Source organism: Pistacia vera, unplaced genomic scaffold (assembly GCF_008641045.1).
Source record: "Pistacia vera cultivar Batoury unplaced genomic scaffold, PisVer_v2 Contig1301, whole genome shotgun sequence".
Classification (NCBI taxonomy): domain Eukaryota; kingdom Viridiplantae; phylum Streptophyta; class Magnoliopsida; order Sapindales; family Anacardiaceae; genus Pistacia; species Pistacia vera.
The window spans coordinates 19918-40123 of NW_022195360.1; the positions used below are offsets into that span (position 1 = coordinate 19918).

Below are 20206 nucleotides of genomic sequence, written 5' to 3' on the forward strand. Positions count from 1 at the left end.
GGGTTGGCGAAACGTGTTTCCACCCATCAAGTTTCAAAGTAACATTTTTCCACCCTCTATTGGCTTTTAGTGTTTTCTTTTAATATTTGATTAAAAAGACAGAAAATACTTTTACATATTTGATTTTATTATTTTTTGTCATATCAATAGGGTCAATTACTAAAATAATTATTTTTTAAATATAAAATTACTAGTATGCTCTCAACTTTATATGAAAATTAAATTACCAATTTGTACTTGTTTTTTATTAAAAATAATGTTTCAAAAATATGAAGTTACCATTTGATTTTTAAAAGTTTAAAACCCGTAGAATTACCATTTAGTTGCTGCAACCCTGAATTGTCATTTATATTTAAATTTTGTCAATTTAACTTAAATAAAACAAAGTACTAGCATAAATAAGAATCCAAACTTTTAAATTGCACACACATATATATATCTGTCAATTGAAACCCAATAAGAATAGGGAATTCAATACCAAGTAGGTTTTTACAAACTTTGTGTAAAAATAAAAAATAGTACCGTGGAATTAATAGAGAAGCAAAAGTGTGAAGAAGTTTTGCCTTATGGATTAGGATATTTAATTTTATAATGATTTCTAGCGATGATTACACCCGAACTTTGTCAACATATTTAATATATTTTCCCCTTCTAAGTAACTACTTCCAAAAGTTGTTTCGGAAATAATTTATGCTGCCAAAACCGTAAATTCCTAGAATACTTTAATCTCTTTGCTTTCATGATGTTTCCATCTTTCTAACATCAACTCTATACTTGAAAACTTGCTAGACTGATATGATACACAGAAAAAATATACCATTTTAATAATTTATCAATTGAATAGAGAACATCAAAGTAACCAATAAATAAGGCAAGATTTTTTATTGATCCCATCAAAATAATCATCAATTCAACAGATAACATCAAAGTAACCACAAAACAAGGCAAATTTGCGACTGATCCCATCAAAATAACTATCAATTGAACAGAGAATATCAAAATAACCATCAAATGTTCAAATAACCATCATTCTTTAATACTAGGCCAAAAAATATTAAAATAACCATCAAACGTTCAAATAACCATCATAGGCCAAAAAATGTTGAAAGATAAAATATAACTGTTCCCATCATCACCCCAAATTTGTAAATTGTTTAGAATTACAATAGACTAGTTTATTGCCCAATAAATAAAGTTCAATCATATTGCGTGGACCATCAAAGACAGACTGTAATATAAAATACTCATAAAAGCATGATCACAATTTTCTTAAACTATCATGATTGAATAAGTACTAGAAAAATTTCTTAAAAATTGTTTTAACTTACCTTCACAATACCCCCACGAGAAGTAACCTCCACAAACAGCTGATGCAAATCTAACTCCTTTCCTCCAATAATGGAGATCCTACAATTAGAATACACATTGACAACATATTATTAATAGAGGGCATAATGAAACATGGTAAATCACCTCCAGGTTTGCACAAATCAGACAAAGAGAAAATTAAAATAATGAACATATTTTAAATTAAACAACTTTTAAAATGCAGTCAAACGTCTAATTCAGTATAGTTTTTGGCTGCCTGTGTAAGCAGGATTTAAACGAAAATAGTCAGGCATTTAGTGAAGACAAATAGACAAGATGATATGTTATGAGATAAGTCCTTGAACACATATATTTAAAGTCTTCAAAAACAATTAAACCTCTATAAGCGAAGATGATCTCAATTTTCAACCAATGCTATTATAAACTTAAATGTTTCAATTTCATAATAATTAAAATAACACAAGAACATTGTTATGTTTTGATATTTTTTTGGAGTTTAGGGTTTTTTTTTTTTTTTTAGAAAGTATTAAAAATATTCCACTATTAGTGTTACGTTTTACTTAAATTTAAATTTAAATTTCTATTTTACCCTTCTCGTCGCGTATCAACTTAAAATAATTCCATTCCTATTTCTTATTATTTTTATAAATCGTTTAAAAGTAATAAAATTTTAGAATTGTTGACGCTTGATTTTGGACGCCAACGACTTGCACGTGGGAAACGCTGAGCTGACTCAGGAGACACACGTGATGGATCCATGAGATTTGAATATGGAGCTGAGATTATATATTTTGCAGAAAATATAAATAAAAGATTGCTAAAATGGGTTTTTATAGTGGTTCGGATGCTCAACGAGCGACTCCTACATCCACTGTTATTTTATTGATCTCTCACTACTTCTATGAATTTGCCCGTAAGGCATACAATGATAAAGTACAGTGTTTTTACAGGGAGAATGAAAATGAAACTAAATCTCAGCCCAGCCACCAGCCTCTCTTCTTCGGGAAGAGAAAAATCCATTTATTCACAAAACACTCAATGCAATGAGTGTTTTGCAAGCTGCCTTGACACATGGAAGGCTCTCGTCCATTCATTTCTTTGAAATGAGATAAAGTTGGTGAGAATATCTTTGGAGATATGGGCTTGGCAGCTGGTACAGAGAGACATTAATAGTGCTGACATAGGCTTGACTTTTTGAGGCATAACAAGAATAATTTTCACATAAATTATTATTCATTTATAAATTTTATTTTAATTATTTTAGGGACGAAATTTTATTAAGAAATTACCATTATTACTATTCTAAACAAACCTAAATAATTAAAATAATATGTTGTAATCTTGAAAAATATACCCTTAAATGTGTATGCTTGTGATTATTTTCCTCTATGAATTGGCAGAGACACCTGTGCAGCAAAGATAGAAGACTCAATTTGAGACATAGAGCTCAGGTTCCGAAGCAAATTTACTAATGTTATTGTAGTAAGCAAATCTTATTGTTAGGATTTTATCCACAATATGTTAGATCATTCTTATTATTGTCATGTCCTGGACAAAAAACAAAGCGTAATAAATATTAAAATTTGGTAAAGAAATTACATCACTTTGTAATTTGTAACATATATAGCCTCACTCTACGCAAAAGAATTGGGTTCTCGTAAAATAAGCCTTCATTATTTGGTTCAACTTTCTCTAAAAGATTATGGAACCCAAATAATTTCCAAATTCAAGTTGACAGGAGACATTTTACTTAGTAACACCTGTGCATATTATGTGCAAAAACTTACTTCCAATAGCAAAAGTTCAAGATTCCGTAACCTTCCTTGGAATTTAAAAAAAAAGGGCATGAATGTCACTTTGAAAAGTATTAGGGTAGTAGATGGACATAAGTTAGAATATGTGCGTTGCACATTATTTAACCTTTGCTAGTATAAAGTATTATCCATAGGCTACAAAAATAATTCCTCCTTCTCAAGAAGGTTCTCAATCGTTCAACACATCACGATTGTTTTAAATCTAGAATGGGTAATTCACTTTAAATATTTTTAATGTTTTTTTTGTTTTTTTTTAAAGAAAAGCTAATAAAGATGTTTTGTATGGAAGGAAATTTACATGTGATACCATCCTAATAATGGAATTTAGATCCTTTTATAGTCTTTACTCGAGATTTGAACTCCCCTCCTTTCAAAAAGCAGCAATACTCATGAAATCCCAACTTTATCTGATATCAGAATCTTAAGATGCCACAGCATAAATGTAATTTTATTAGTCAAATATTTTTGCTTCTCCAAACAATAGTTAGGAACAGGGTTTTAAAACCCACCCGAGGGAATGACCCGGTCAGGTCACCGGGTTGGCTGATCGAAATATCTCTGTATTTGGTATGTCTTGATTTCAACAATGATAACATGGAGTTTCCTTTATCATTTTTTTGAGATTTGTGTTAAGGATATGGGATTGATAAAACCATTCAAATGAGTTCCTAGAACTTTTTGTTTGAATCCTTTTAGGTGCTAAGAAGGTGGTCAATGGAGAGTTATTGAGTTAGATTTTCACGACTTCAAAGATTAGTTGAAATACACATAATTAGCTGATCTAATTAAGTAATTACACATCACTTATGTTTTTTTTCCTTAGGTGTTCAGGTGTATTGGGACTGGGAGTTGTCAGAGAGAATTGACAGTTTCTCAGGTATCATCTCTTTACAGATTGGATATATACAAACATCCGATGTCTTAAAGTGAAATTACTACACGTATATTATTTAAACAGCTGTTTGAAGCTTTATTCATTCTTTCAACATGTACAGTAGTCTGTACACGCTCTTATTATATTTTCTCCATTATAGAATATTATGCTCTCCCTATTGTTGGCTTCTCCACTTTTCTTCCTAAAGCCACATGAATAATGGGGTTCGCGCACAAAGTGATGTAATTAATTATATATCTCCCTTAAATATTCATTGTTAAAGTCATGATGCCACCGTCACGCACATTCTCTTTTATTGGACGAGCAAAAGGAAGGTTGGACATTTAATTATCTTTGGGTAAAGTGGTCTCCATTAAACCATGAGTCATGGTTTAAGTAGTAATTAGGCTAGCAGTGGATGAATTTTACCTGTAATATCAGGAATTTGAATCTTATTGGAAAGGAGTTTCCGTAGAGAATTAGTCTCGTACCTTTTAATAAGAGAACATCTCGAAGTTTTTACCAAAAAAAAGTGATATCTTTTGATATGAAATGTCGTTAATCAATTATAAATATTAGATGTTATTGGAATAAATAATGGGGAAATTAGCGTTTGTAGGTTAGTTTCGGGTGTTTTCTGGACTTGCATTTGCGACAAGACAGAAAGTGGATGATGAGTGGGAAATGGGAATGTCACATTGCATTTGCATATTAGTCTCAAAGTCTTCTGGTCCCTTTGGCTTTGATTTTCAGCATAAACATACATACTCACTTCCACTACTTTTTGTCTAGGTCACATCAAATTTATTGTTTCATCAACCAATTTCTCAACTAATACAATAAAATTTTCAAAGTCTACCGGATCCCCGAACAAACCGCTATATGTTTATCACTTTAAATAAAAAAGTAAAAAGAATATCATATCATAAAATCAATTTCTTCATACCTTTACCCTCTTGGACTAAAAAAAAGTTAAAATAAAAAGAAGAAAGAAATCAAATCAAATCTAGATTGGTGTCGTATCCTTATGGACAGCTAAGCTAAACACAATGAATGAATCCATGTTCTAGAACGCACGTGTACACAGTAAAAAAGTAAAAGTAAATGTAGAGCTTTCCTTTTACACGTTAAAACCCAACTTCTGTGATGGGGAATCGGGGAGTTACCAAAACAAGAAGTGCCCCTAACATAACACTCTCCTCTAGTCCTCTCCCACAGCTCTACACTGTGACCGTACGGCCTTTCAGCAGGGTCACAATGACTCGACAATAAAATATCCTCCAATCGAACGACAAAAGCCAACTCCTTTATTAGTCTTTTGTATTTTAGGCATTTTTTAGCTGCTGCTTCTCACTCCCTTCCTCTTGTTCTTCTTTCCTTATTTACTTTCATGGTTTTTTGTTGAAACCCTACCTCTCTCTGGCTTTCTGGTGAAGAGGAGGAGATTCGGTACAGAGTAAGTTGTGCTTTTCTTTCACTCCTTTTGTTTATTTATTTTTTTCTCTTTAATTGTTTCGTTTATCATTTCATTTTTTTGTTTGTTCAAATTATATGACTGTTTCGAGATTGTAAGAGAGTTAATTTCATGATTGTATATTCTGATCTTGGATATTTTCGTTTCCTGGAATTCTCATAACAAAAATTGGAACATCCATCTCGTTTAGTCTAGATTGTTAATTAGCCGAGACAATAGGATACTTTTTTCTTTGGGGGCCGTTGACCCGTTGTAATAAGATATCTGAAAGACTAGCTATAATGATATCGTTTTATTTCCGGTTTTCTATGTGAACTGAACTTCAATTTTCTCTTTTCAAGTGAATTAATCTACAGACGTTATCTCCAATCAGTTTGCAGTTGCAGTTTTGAACACAGAATTGAATCTGTTAGTTGCTTGTTTTAATGGGATTCAATTGGATCAGCTTGCGTTGTTGCAAAAAGAAAAATGAAAGGGCTAGTGGATGTTTGGTTGAATCATGCTTCATCTATTGATATTGTCAATTTTTTTCTTATGATACTGTCTGGAGCATCCTATTGACTACAAATGCAACTGTCGTATTATTGGAATTGCTTCTGTGGGCTGTTGATAATTTAAAAAAAAAAAAAATTAATTCATAGATCTGGTACAAATCCAATGATGTGAAATCATGATTAACCCTACTGGAGATCCATCCAGGAAAGTGGCCCACTAATTGCAAGCTGCAAATCAAATGTAGTCAATGAGTTTGACCTGTAGCTTGTACATTAATACTTCTCTTTGAGTACATACATGTTCCTGCTAGTCTTGTAGCTGAATTTGTTATGATTACTAGTATTCTTACCTAATCTAGGTGGGCTGAATTTCCACCAAGCATAAAATTTCAACTTTTTCACTTTGATATTTTTTGTGTTTCTTGATCATGCCTTTGTCCCCACTTTGATACTTGAATTAGTTTTTGTTTCTTGATATTATAATTTATGCTTTTTTGTATATAGGTTTCCCCTTGTCTTGAGTTGTATGCATGCGCATTAATCAAAAGCAGCCATCCTGTCTTTGAGTCGGTGATTGAGAAGATTATTCATGTTTTCTTTACCAACTCTTAGTCTTATAGGTTGATTCAGTTGCCAAATTGTGGGATCAGTCACTATGTTTCGCCTTTGGAGTAATTCTCATCAGGACCGGCCAGAGAATGACAGCTTGCATCGTGAGTCAAAGGTGATAAATCAATTGATTTGACTGCTTCAGTTGTTCACAATAATCATTTATTTGGGTTTCTAGTATTCAGTTGATGCTCCAGTTAAACAAACAATGTTTTATATTCCTTTATTTCGGGTATGTTAACGCAAAGGTTTCTTATGAGACCATAAGTTGGTATTTGTGGAAGAAGTATCCTGGACCATAGTCCATCACTTGTAAATTACACTTGGTAAATATAGCATTGTACTTCACAGATTTATAACTTATGTAATTTGATTTTCAAATACGACCTTAATTTAAAAAAAGATATCTACAAGCAGGTTAAGGAGCTTAAGGTTGCAATTGGACCATTATCTGGACGTAGCTTGCAGTTCTGCACTGATGCATGCTTCATGAGATATCTTGAAGCTCGGAACTGGAATGTGGACAAAGCAAAGAAAATGTTGGAAGAGTCACTCAAATGGAGATCAACCTATGGACCTGAGGAAATTCGTTGGGTTAGTTGGTTTGAAGTTTCCTGCTTGAACTAATAACACTGAAAATGATAATGATAATTAGTTCCTTCTTTGAGGTTGTTAAGTTCCATCTTTCGCTAATCATTTTAAAGGATTTGTTAACAGCGTGAAGTTGCTGTTGAAGGTGAGACTGGAAAATTGTTCAGAGCTACTTTCCATGATCGGCAGGGCAGGAGTGTTCTTATATTGAAACCAGGATTACAAGTAAGTTCTTTTGGTAGTTTTCATCACATTTTTTGAGCTTCTAACAGTCCTAAAACTGTTTGCTACTAATGCTGTTGCAGAACACAGCAGCAATAGACAATCAGATGCGACATCTAGTATATCTCATAGAGAATGCTATACTGAACCTTCCAGAGGGTCAAGAACAAATGGCATGGTTGATAGACTTCACTGGGTGGTCTCTAAGCAACAGCGTCCCTGTCAAATCAGCTCGAGAAACTATCCATATATTACAAAACCACTACCCTGAGAGGCTGGGCATAGCATTTCTTTACAATCCCCCACGCATTTTTGAAGCATTTTGGAAGGTTTGGATTCAACTTTTCTCTACTGCATTATTATGATCTTAGACTTGTAATGACTAAATTTTTGCTAATGCGTGAAAAAAATTTGAACCATACTCTAAAGCCTAGACATGCGCCTTAACAGTTCTAAATCTCGTAACTAGTTAGAATGAGAGAGAGGGAAGATGTATAAGGAAACGAGTGGTATTTCTGTGTTGGTTGAATGTAATCACTTTCCTGGCAATTGGCGTTTAATACGTTTCTCTTAATCTTGGTTATCTCTGTCAATTCCTTGTTGATTCATTTGTACTTATTCATCAGCTTTCGAAGAATGATGTTTTAGCAAAATTAACATGTTGTGCCTCCATGTCGGCAGGTTGTCAAGTACTTTCTGGATGCAAAAACATTTGAGAAGGTGAAATTTGTGTATCCCAAGAATAAAGATAGCGTTGAGCTCATGAGGTCATATTTTGATGAGGAAAATCTGCCAACTGAGTTCGGAGGAAAAGCTACATTCAACTATGATCATGAAGAGTTCTCCAAAATGATGGTTCAAGATGACGCAAAATCGGCAACTTTGTGGGGATTTGATGATAAACTCCAACTTGTTAGTAAGGGGCATTTTGGAGCTGAGGTTGCGCCTGAGCCAGTCTGCATTGCACCATCTGCCAGCTGAGCTGTCATCAATGTAATGAACCATATAGACTTAGTGAATCAGAGAACAATAGGAAAATCAATTATCTGATTCAGTGATTCTCCAATAGGTAAAAAGGATCACTTGCTTCTATGAGATAGGAGGGAAAATGTTGTCTCTTTTACTCTTTTTCCGTCCGCTTTTAACCCAGACGCAAAATTAGTGCAACGAAATAAAGCATATAATAATGGTTCTCGCTTGATTGATTTCAGCACTTTGTTGTTGAAGTTAACGAAATTAGCCATGCATATTATAATTATCATCTAGAAAATTTATATTTGGCACAGCATTTATTCGGATTATAAATATTCACAAGAATGGACCTTTGCCACTACAACAAAATCAAATGCAACCTTAGCTTCACAGAATTAGATTTATTTACATGGGAATTCAAGTCATACAAGCTTAAATATGTATAACCTTCATATCAACGTAAATGATGTCATCTGTAGGCTGTAGCCACATTTAATCTAATCACATTCCTCTAGAACCAAACACAAGATTGCAAAAAGTCTGAACAGAGACAAAAACACTAAAAGGACAACAGACCCGTTAGCTACACTAAGGCATCACCCAGTCAAAATCTGTAGTCAAAATGATGCATACAGTTAGCAGCCTTCGGATTTTGTGGGAAGGAACTGGAGAGTATAGCAGCTCAGATGAAAGGGATCACAAAAGCCGCCTTTTGAAGTTCCCAGTGGTAGCTTGGTAAGTACGAACCAGCAAGCCCACTCCTATACCAAGGCCCAGAAAAATGCCTAGCCCGATCCCTACTCCAACCCTCACACCAGCATTGAACCACGAGAGTTCACCATCTTCACCATCTATGTATTCTGTTCGTCTCCAGTACATGTTGCTGTAGTTTTCATCGTTTTCTGATTTGTAGTTACCGAAGTCAGCTACCTGCGGATTCAAGTTCCACATAAGTTTAAAGAAAGACATCATAGGAATGGTAGCCTGATTATGAAGAAAAAGATTATAACAGCATATATGATCCAGAATTAGTCAAAAAGATTGGGTATGAAGCTTATCATCTCTAGATATTTGAAGCATTGGGAAGAGCCACAAGTGTTATAATGCTTATTGTCTTCTAAGCATGTTTTATAATCAGAAAAATTGGGGGCAACAAGTTGTCAAACCCAGCAATGAATGAAATGCGAGAGATCTAGACATCAATGGTTGAAATCTTCGTTTCCATTAATCCTAAAGCCAGCACCGATCAAACATTTGGAAGAGAGCAAGATTCCTAGACTAATTATAGGGTGGACTCAGGAGGTTTGGCAGCTGGTTGACTCTGAGAGGTATTTAAAATTGTGTCATTACAGAAGTTCTAGCTAAGCACATTTAGTTTAAGTTGTCAATAAAGAGGAACAGTCTTGACTAAGGAACAAATGCTGCTGAATAGAAACTGCATGTAAAGCAGCCTATGGATGGCATTTACCAAATAAGATAGAAGATTCTGCTGTGAATAGAAACTGGATTGCCAGCAGAAATCTGTAAGACGAATTAGTTCAGAAGACGGAAAAAAGAGGCAGACAGGAGGTTCTTCATTGAATTATTAGCAGTTTGAAGGGGCTCTGGAAATGAAAGAGGCTTAGATGAAGAAAACCTAGAATTCCGTGTGATTATGCATCAGCAGCATCTGCAAAACTCTCAAAATTTAATCTCCCCACATTGAATGAAAAAAGGCGCCACATATTTCCTATTGAAGTAAATGGCATACAGTGAGGCACATGAGAAAGAAAGCAATACAATACATGTAGTTTTCAAGGCAGGTTCAAATATAGTCATTAATAAGACCTCAAGTTGGATGTATTTCATAAACAATAATTGGCTTGATGCGAGCTTTGGGAATCCATAATGCAAGAAACTAGATAGATTAATTCACATTCAAAACATTCTCAGTGATACAAAAGCCAACATGATAATGCCCAGGAGAAGCTTAACACATAGTGGGCCTCACATATGGAGACCAATCTCCATATGACTTTGGGTATAAGACTGCAGGTCAGGTTTTGGCAGAACAGGGATATTGAAAAAAAAAATTACATAAATGAAAAGAACAACTGAGTAGTATCCCATCAATTGAAAATTGTGCCCTGCCCATACCACTGTGTCACATTTAGGATAAGATTCCACTTTCCAGCCTAAGCACCAGTGTCAAATGGGACTTCTTCCCATATAATGTTTCAAGACAGGAAGCATACAGACAAGGATAAAAAAAAGACGGAATCCTCTGCATTACCAAAGTTTTAATTACAATATCACATATCTATATGTTGCTGATTTTATCTCTAATGAATGTGCCGAATGCATGCTATTATAGCACAGCACTGAAGTATTATCTATACCCTTGTATCTCTCGTCAGAAGAACAAACAGAACATTATATATAAAAGTTTTAATTAATGTTACCTGTAAATCAAGTCCAGCTGATAGATTTTTCTCACTTTCAGTCGTTTCATACTCTGGGATTGCATCCAACATGCCTTTCCTGTTATGCTTCTTTCGAAAACTGAGCTGCAAAGTCTTGGTTAAGATGATAGGTGTCCCCGAGTAGCAACCAGTAACATAAACCTCAATGGTGGGCAATGGTGATTCAGGACCTGTGACATGTTTTCCCTTCAAAAAGCCAGTGTCAGCAGTGATCTCAGATTCACAATTCATGCTCCAACGCTTGACATTGCTTTTTGATTCCCCTATGAAGCCATTGCTATTAAACATCTCAAGAACCCCAGATAAAATGAGATCTTCCTTGTCAAAGACCTCAAATTTTACACTTCCGGACAACCGAATACTATCTGTGCTAACAAATGTGGCTTCTTCAGACTTCTTGCCTACCCTATCTCTTCTAAGAAGTGAAGAGACGCCACCAGAGTAAATGCTACTTCTACCGCCATTAACTTCTAAAACAGTGTCGGGGCCTAAAGGGATATGGTTGAGAGTGAGAAATTCTGGGGTTAAATCATCAACCTGAAAATTGCTGACCCTCACATAAAAAACTCTCAAATCAAACCAAGATGATGATAATTTGGTAGAGAGTTGATATGGAGAGTACTTAATAATTTGAAGGCTGGGATCAGTTGCTTCACCATTGCTTGGTGTTTCATAATGATTCTCCATGATTCGAGAGCTTATTCCTTACTGAAACCCTCGCATATTGATTGACATGATGACATGGTAAATACAATACGAGTTGCTAAAATCAGCGGACCGACGAAAACCTGTTTCAAAATCAAACAAAGTTTTGCTTTTCAAACAAACAATAACAGGTCACTAATTAATTATTCTTACGGTTAACAGAACTAGAAACGAAGAGGAAACAAGAGAGAGAGAGAGTAGAACCCAGAGACCCAAATGGTCAAGTCGTATCCTTACAAGTGGTGAAGAGAAAGAAAATAGGTCGTCAGTTACTTGAGTCTATTAGTGGAAACTGATATTTAGGAACAGAAACCCTGTAAATAAGGAAAAGAGAAGGAAAAAAAATCATAACAGAAGAGAGAAATGAAAGCCAAGATTACCATCTAACCAAAAAAAGTTACAAAAAGTATATACACTCTGTAATATCTATCCCATTAATAGCTCAAGACTCAGATTTCAGAGCGATTCTATCTAAACGATGAAGAACAAAGACCAAAACAGAGTCAAGTAATGATTCAGTTCCTCTTTACACAAAATTTACTTTAAATAAACAAAAAATGCCGCTAAAACTTACAAATAGAGCTGAAAAACAATCTTCGTTCAAGATTATCAATCCTCAGTTCAGAATTTCAGAAACCATCAAGGAAGAACAGAAGTTCAACTACAAGAAAGCCAATTAATTTGAATATATAAAAGAGAAATAAACCCACCGAAAGTTTTATATCTTCATTCTTTCCGTTCGGAGTAAGAAAAACATCGAGATGAAACCTTTAACAATGTTTTCTTCTCCTAGAAAGAAAATAGTAAAAAACGCAACGCTTACAGACAAAAGAGCCGGTTATAAACAAGTAACACCCACGTCATACATACAAATAAAAACTCTCCCTTCATCTAGAAGAGTACAGAACCACAAACGAAAAATAAAATCAAAAACATAAAAGGCTTATACTTACTAAGAAAATCTTCCATCCACAACCTTGGTTTGGACTAGTATAATCATTCATCAGCTCCAAATTAATCTTCCAACAAGTCACTTCGCAAATCTCTTTCTAGCTTTAAGCTTAATGCTTTGGATCTTTCAAGCAAAATTCGTGGCCAACCATGTTAGAATGAATTCATTATTGTTTTGCAGAGTAAACGACATATTCTCGCCCAAGGTTTGAGCAGTTACGTTTGCTCCAAATTCTTATCCTAGTGTTAACAAGTTTATAATGCTCTTAACTTTAAATTAATAAATTATGTTTTATCCTCTAAATTAGTAGAATTATAAAACTTACCATTTTATTTTCAAATTATATCAAAAACACCCTTAGTCACTACATACCCTCATCGAAAACAGCCCGATCTGGGCTATTTTCGGTGGCATCGAACCCACCCTGTGGTCACCTCCATCACCTTCCTCATAGTCCGTCGTCCAAAACCCCTCTGGTTCCTAACTCATTGGCCCCTCTAATCGCCAACGCCATTAGGCTTAGGATTTCGGTGTTCTTCGCTGGATTCTGATCGATTCCGACAGCAAAAATCCAATTGGACACCACCACTGGAACCACTGTCTCCAAACATATAAAACCCCTATGTCCTCAGCAATCGTTTCATCGTCGTTCGCCTACCGAGAGTTCATGTTCATCGACTCTTTTTTGGTGAAGTGGTAGATGGAAAACGGTGAGTTGCTGTGCCTAGGAAGGTTAGGGGTTTGTAGGGGAGGATGCGAGGAGTCAAATGGTGGTGGTGGTTAGGGTTTTCGCCGTTCAAAATAGTTGGAAACCGGCAAAAATCAGCCGCCTGTAATTGCTGTCATGCCCGACGATCGGCGAGTGATGAGAGGGGGAGGATAGGGGTTTAAATGGTGGTGACAAGGGTGATTTTGGGTGGAAGAATCGTCAGAAAAATGGTGAAAAACGTCAGAGACAACGTGCGCCAAATGACTGTTAGAGGTGACGGTCTGCTAACGTGCACCACCCATGTAAAATGATCAATTTACCTCTTTACAGTCACATCAAACATTTTTTTATCACTTGAATGGTAAGAATCTAGAATAAATGTAACCTGGAGTACTAACTCGGATTTCGTCAAACTTTGGGTGGGAATATGTCATTTACTCTTATTTTGCATTAGATGTGGAGGTAGACGTAATCTGAAAATCTCCAAGAATATGAAATACAGTGATGTGACATTCATGGTATTTAATCTGTGAAATTATAAAGACGTGTGTATGGAGGAAATGGGCCCCTGACTTTGTTCATATCATATGATGATCTTATCCGATTACGAACCACGAATTTACAATCACGAGGCTGCTGCCTCTTTGAAAGGGATATTCATCTTCAAACCTTTTGAGTGAAATTAACGGCTCAATTTGCATGACCGTTGTCTCTCTCTTTTTTTTTTTTTTTTTGGGCTCATCAAGCCCACTGGACCTCAAGAGGTCCGTTTGATATATTATTTATGCACTTTTTAAAATAATATTTAAAAAAAATCAAATTTGAGTTATATTTAATATAATAGAATTTAAATTTGAAAATATGTTTGATACATTATTTAAATATTATATTAGAATTAAATAAATTTGAATAATTGTTTGATATATTTTTTCAAAAAAGATTTTTAGATAGAATATTTTGGTACATTTTATTAATTTTTTTTATTTGATTTGGGACTTTTCACTTTTCACTTTACATTTAAATATATTAATTAATTGTTTGATAATTTTTTATCACTAAATTAAAAACCAATTCTCCATAATAATTTCGACTACTAATAGATCATTTTAAAAACATGGCATTTATACATATCTAAATTAATAATACGAAGTTACAAATAATCATTCTTTAGAAACCTTCGTACACCTATATTGCATTAAAATAGATTCATGTTGTGCCCACATAGCATTACTTATGCTATCCCTCAGAGTTCCCATGTTATATGTATTACGCTGATGCAATTGATTTGAACCCACCCCATTCCCTTCCTCATAAACTCTATCAGCATTAAACTTTTCAAAGATAGGGGTCTTGCATATCAAATCTTCTGATAAAATTGTGAATTACACAATATGCCATAGCAATTTTAGCTTGCTTCTTCTACAACGGGTAATTTTTCATGCTATCAAGAATACGAAACCTTTTTTTAAAAACACCAACAATTCTCTTTACAATATTCTGAAGCGATGCATGTTTGTAATTAAACAACTCTAAGGGTCTAAAAAGATTACCACGCGCATTGGGAACATGGTAAGGAACTTGTCTATGTGGGGCAAGGAACCCACCTTTGTTCGCATAACCCGCATTTATTAAATAATATTTTCCCATAATAACATACTAAATGTTCTTTGCAAAATCTTAAAAATATATTTACAATTTAGCTAGAAAACGTAAAGAAGCTAGTTATACTTGGAAGAGGATGTGGGAAACTTGAATCAAAATTATCTAGAACTAAATCAAACGAGGTAATAATTTCTCTTTGATTAGTTTATAATGTTTTAAGTTGCATATGTTCTTGTTGATTTGTGTGCTGATTGTTAGAATGTTTGAATCTTGGCTGTTGTTCCTACACTACTGTTATTAGATGAGTGAGTCTGTTCAATAGACCCCTGACCTCACCCATCACTTTTTAGTTCTGTTGACTAAGTGTGCAAAAACAGCTCATGGTACTGCAAATAAATCTTCTGATTATAAGATTATTAGTGAAAAGTTAGTTGATATAACTAAGAAGAAACTTGAAGTCAGACAATTATCTTTTAAGCATTTTCGATTGAGATCGACATATTACTCTTGACATGCGCTACTTCAACATACGGGATTTGACTAGGATCATCAATCACAAACTCCAACATGTCTTGAAGAGATTTGGGAAGAACATGTAAAGGTAAACAACATTTTTTTTTTCTTTTCAATTCTTATAACACAGTAGTTGGTATGCATTTTTTTGGAGAATATGAATTAATGTATGATGCCGCAAATCTCATAGTCTTATTAGAAATAGTTTCTGCCAACTAACCAATCACACCTACTAGTAGGTTTTCCCAAACATATCTCCTCTTCCTATTTACGGATCAGCTAGATCCAAACCTGTTAGATTGTTTTTCCCCAGTTGATCTATCTAGATCAGGTTCGAAGTCATCTTGATCCATGTCCGTCTCGACAGGATCGAGAAAAATCATGTTAGATACTGCAGGTTGAGACGCATATGAGTAAGCGAATCTGCTAATTGCATTTTGCTTCTTGAATATGACCTCATATAACTCTTTGTCAACAAGTCCCATATGTAGGAAGTGTTGTGCCCCTGGGATTTGCTGTTAATGAAAACAGACATACGTTAATTCATATTCTCCAAAAAAAAAAATGCATACCAACTACTATGTTATAAGAATTGAAAAAAAAAAAAAATTGTTGTTTACCTTTACATATTCTTCCAAAATCTCTTCAGGACATGTTGGAGTTTGCGACTGATGATCCCAACCGAACCCCGTATGTTGAAGTAGCGCACATCAAGAGTAATATGTCGATCTCAACCGAAAATACTTGGAAGATAATTATCTAACTTCAAGTTTTTTCTTAGCTACATCAACTAACTTTTCACTAATAATCTTGTAATAAGAAGATTTAATTGCAACATCATGGGTTGTTTTCGCACGCTCAACCAACAAAACTAAAAAGTGATGGGTGAGGTCAAGGGTCCATTGAACAGACTCACTTATCTAATAACAGTAGGCTGGGAACAACAACTAGGATTCAAACATTGTAACAATCAACACACATATCAACATGAGCATATGCAACTTAAAACATTATAAACTAAAAAAAGAGAAATTATTACCTCGTTTGATCCAACACTACTTGAAGTAGAAAGTATAGGGGGTACCATGATTAAAGTATACCAATAGCGTCCTCAGAGTACTCTAAGTGCAAAAAAACGTCGAAACCTTTTCCTTTGTCAAAATAATAATCAATCCTACGACGGTGGGCTGAATTACATCAACTAACTTTTCACTAATAATCTGGTAATCAGAAGATTTAATTGCAGTACCATGAGCTGTTTTCGCATACTTAGCCACCAGAACTAAAAAGTGATGGGTGAGGTAAAGGGTCCATTGAACAGGCTTACTCATCTAATAACAGTAGGGTGGGAACAACAACCAGGATTCAAACATTCTAACAATCAGCACACAGCTCAACACGAACATATGCAACTTAAAACATTATAAACTAAATAGAGAGAAATTATTACCTCGTTTGATCCAACACTACTTGAAGCGGTAAGTACAAGAGATACTACGGTCAAAGTAGACCAATAGGGTCTCGGTGTACTCCAAGCGCGAAAAAACGTCAAAGCCTTTTCCTCTGTAAAAAGTAATAATCAATCCTGTGACAGTGGGCTGAATTACACCTACATTTGTTCATAGCATCATAATCCATTGTTACGATCAAATTACATTACCGAATCTGCAAAACAAATAATACATAAGTTAGACAAATCCCGAAAAACAACATACGGTAGCTTATTACAACAAATAAATAAGCCCCTGAACCTATCACATACAACCCAACAACATGCTGCCCACACAGCCAAACCACAATCAACACAAATTCCAAACACAACCACCAGACCAAAAACAGCCAGTTTAACACTATCCCTATAAGTTAAATAGGGATAATGTGATACTTTGAGGATGTAATCAAACTAACCTACAGCCAAAAAGCCTCTATTTGCAGACAAACCAGAAGGATGTGCTGCTTTGAGAATGTGATGCTTTGTCTCATTAATCAACCTGTTTAACATTATCCCTATAAGTTAAATAGAAAACTTTTCTAAAATAGAAACCTTAAATTCTTCTCAACTTTTTTACCCAAGGTAACTGAATAATTAAACCAATCATTTACAATTTAGTTCTTTAATTTCATATTATTATTCCAGTCTACTATGTCTTAGTCTTGTCACTTTAAATAGTAGCAAACTCTCCCAAATTAAAATCGACATCAATCAGAATCCAGAGCATAGCGGAAAAGGGGTGGCACTGTTGCCAGCTTCAGTAACATTTTATATGAAATAGTTGGGAAGTTGCAAGAAGAAGACAAAGACAAATGGTTGTAAAATGGCAGGGCAGGTGTGATTTTTGAAGGGGAAAAAGTAAATTAGTGAGAAGGGGGAAAAGAACAGTTGATGAAGCAGTCAACATTTGCGAGATGGTGGTCCATGTTTTACTTTTTATACTAGATTGAAGAGGACCTTTTGAGAAAAGTCCAACCGGATTTGATGGTTTGCCTAATTAATGATGTTCACACTTCATGGAATCAAGATAATAAGTTTATGTTTAAGATCAATAACCCTGTATTTTCAAAAACGATGCAGTCCGACATGAAACAAAATAAACTTTACCGTCAAAGTCTCACCTGGTGTTGGAAAAGGACAGCCGGCGATGGTGGTGGTAGTGGACAGATCGTGCTGGTAGTGGTCGAAGCCCGAAACGTGTGGGTTTTGTACAGGATTGGACGGTGTTGGAAGAGGAAGAGAGAATAACGGTGGTGAGTGGTGGTGGTCTAGAGTTTCAACTTGCAATTTTGGGAAAGAGCTCTGACTTAGGGGGAGGAGAGCTGTCAACAATGCCGGGACAGATTTTTTATTCAGGGGAAAGAGAGAGTAAAAATCTTAGAGAAGATTAATTTGGGAAAAGAGAGAAAGAAAGTTTGGCTCGGTGGTGAACGAGTGAAGGAGGAAGAAGACGTGTCAAAGACTCATTCTTACTGTTTAGATTATTTGGAATATTAAAAAAAGGATTCGAACTAGTATGCCAAACACAGCAATTTCCCCCACTACTCTTTCAATCACAATCAAATAAATTGCCAGAAACGTAAAACATTTCTTGTTAAGTCATCAAGTGCTGGATCACTAAACTAAACTAAAATTATGTTTATATTTGTTAACGATTTCGCTGATCATAATATTATTATCATTATTCAATGTTATACTTTATTGTTTATTAGCTTCTTAAATAGCAATCTTCTGTTAATAAATGTTTATGTCTAATTTGGATACAAACGGCTTCGTACGTGTAAAGTGTTAAGGGAGTCTTATAAATTATAAGTGAACAATTGATTGAATGTTAAAAATAGCAAAGACTGAATAATAAATGAGACAGTGATAATTTTTATAGTGGTTCGAATTCTTAAAACGATTCTTACATCTACCATTATCTTTTATAAGAGTGTTCTTAGTGATTAGCCAAGTTTACAAGAGGTTGTTGGCAGCCAGCAAAATTATAGGAACTTGTTATTCTAAGTAAATATTAAGTCAGTCTCTTTCCCGTAGGTTATCTTTGCTATTTGCTTTGTTAAATTCAGAGAGTCTAATCCCAATTTTATTTGGAAGAGTCCTCTATTTATAGCCGTTGAGTTCAAAACAATGATTATAAGTCTACAAATGGGTAGGTGTTGTGCAAATCTTTCCTTGCGTCCCATTGGCTGATAACTTAGGAAATATCCTTAAATTATATGAGGCTTGAACGGGTGTGCTGATCACATTCATTCATAGACAAAATTTGAGCTTATTGAGTTGGTAAAAACCGTATTCTCTCTGTCTTGGGGTGACATGACAGATTCTAGAGGGCGCAAAGTCTTTCTTAATTTCGATTGGTGCTCACTAATGTAAGCTTATGTCAGCCCTTATTTTTTAGGCATAACAATAAATCTTTTCATGTGTGCGAGTTGTGTTGGTGTGATAGGGTGAGACGATAGAGACTCTTAGGTATATTACTCAAGAGATTTTGAGTTCTATTCTCTTTGGTTATTAATTTTAGGATTCTAAAATTAGTAGTATAAATTAACTAAGACACGTCTGACTAAAAAAAGTTGCCCTGATGGCTTGATGCGGAAAGCTTTTTCTTTAGGTTTCTTACAAGAAAATCAACGGATAACAGCACTACTTAATCAAGTAATAATAAGGAATATATAATGAGAACCAAACAAAAAACAAAGGGTACGTTGCCATTGAAGTTGGTAGCTTTATATTTTCAAAAGAACGTGAAATATATGAAGCAATTAAATATACTAAACTGTGGGCAGTCAGAAACCACCTTCTTTCATCAAAATCCATTGTTTTCTAAAGATTCTTTTTTCTGGTGATCATCATTCATCAGCCAGAAATGCTACCAACTCCAATAGATTCTAGATATCTCAAAGCCCCTTTGTAACAACAGTAGTCCAGTTTTACTAATCTGATATAAAGAGGCCCAAGTTCCAAGTAGTTCTAATTCAAAATCTCTCATACGGAAAAAGTAGAAATTATATGAACGTTACCCATCAAATTTAGTATACTTTTTCAGGTAAGTTTTAAGTAATTATCCCTTATTAGAAGTTGTAAAGATTTAAATTTAAATTTTTTTGAATAATATACTCAAGAATCTTAAGGATTAATCCGGAGAGTTAATGTTAATAAATGAGAATGAGAAAGTTTTCTTCACATATATGAATCATTGTCAAATAATTCAAACTAGATACTTATATGGTCATAGAATTTTCTCGGAAAACAAACATTAGGTAAAACATACGAAATATAGTGCTTAGGTTTTTATATTTGATCACTTAGCTGAACATAATGAAGCATCTCTCTCAGAGCTATCTATTTATTTAGGGTAAAGAAAACAGCTACACCATCTACACAATAAA

At 34.5% G+C, this 20206-nt stretch overlaps 2 protein-coding genes across 8 annotated transcripts; one reads left to right on the forward strand and one right to left on the reverse strand.

The window, feature by feature from the left end:
* The first annotated feature begins 5167 nt into the window (after positions 1 to 5167).
* Positions 5168 to 8617, forward strand: LOC116122053 (phosphatidylinositol transfer protein 3). Of its 3 annotated transcripts, none has more exons than XM_031407972.1 (6): positions 5168 to 5473; positions 6490 to 6709; positions 7012 to 7188; positions 7312 to 7410; positions 7491 to 7736; positions 8089 to 8617. In XM_031407972.1, exons 2-6 carry the CDS (start codon positions 6641 to 6643, stop codon positions 8386 to 8388), a joined length of 891 nt encoding a protein of 296 aa, XP_031263832.1. In that variant the 5' UTR covers positions 5168 to 5473; positions 6490 to 6640; the 3' UTR covers positions 8389 to 8617. The 3 variants fall into 3 exon arrangements, with proteins under 3 accessions (XP_031263832.1, XP_031263831.1, XP_031263833.1); XM_031407971.1 differs by having other exon boundaries at positions 6598 to 6709; XM_031407973.1 differs by having other exon boundaries at positions 6606 to 6709.
* Positions 8618 to 8668: 51 nt separating this feature from the next.
* Positions 8669 to 12715, reverse strand: LOC116122052 (uncharacterized protein At1g01500). Of its 5 annotated transcripts, none has more exons than XM_031407967.1 (4): positions 12500 to 12715; positions 12121 to 12207; positions 10821 to 11860; positions 8669 to 9309 (listed from the first exon to the last, which is right to left on the reverse strand). In XM_031407967.1, the coding sequence occupies exons 3-4, from the start codon at positions 11526 to 11528 to the stop codon at positions 9076 to 9078; spliced, it is 942 nt and encodes a 313-aa protein (XP_031263827.1). In that variant the 5' UTR covers positions 11529 to 11860; positions 12121 to 12207; positions 12500 to 12715; the 3' UTR covers positions 8669 to 9075. The 5 variants fall into 5 exon arrangements, with proteins under 5 accessions (XP_031263827.1, XP_031263829.1, XP_031263826.1 ...); XM_031407969.1 differs by lacking the exon at positions 12121 to 12207 and adding an exon at positions 12257 to 12335; XM_031407966.1 differs by having other exon boundaries at positions 12121 to 12335.
* Positions 12716 to 20206: the final 7491 nt, after the last annotated feature.

What these genes read in the sequence shown, in the direction of transcription:
- LOC116122053 (XM_031407972.1), top strand. Translation starts at nt 6,641, where the DNA reads ATGTTTCGCCTTTGGAGTAATTCTCATCAGGACCGGCCAGAGAATGAC. An exon ending in GCTTGCATCGTGAGTCAAAG is followed by an intron (nt 6,710 to 7,011) that starts GTGATAAATCAA and finishes ATCTACAAGCAG; the next exon opens with GTTAAGGAGCTTAAGGTTGC. An exon ending in TATTGAAACCAGGATTACAA is followed by an intron (nt 7,411 to 7,490) that starts GTAAGTTCTTTT and finishes ATGCTGTTGCAG; the next exon opens with AACACAGCAGCAATAGACAA.
- LOC116122052 (XM_031407970.1), bottom strand. Translation starts at nt 11,528, where the DNA reads ATGGAGAATCATTATGAAACACCAAGCAATGGTGAAGCAACTGATCCC. An exon ending in CAGCTGGACTTGATTTACAG is followed by an intron (nt 9,310 to 10,820) that starts GTAACATTAATT and finishes TTGAATCCGCAG; the next exon opens with GTAGCTGACTTCGGTAACTA.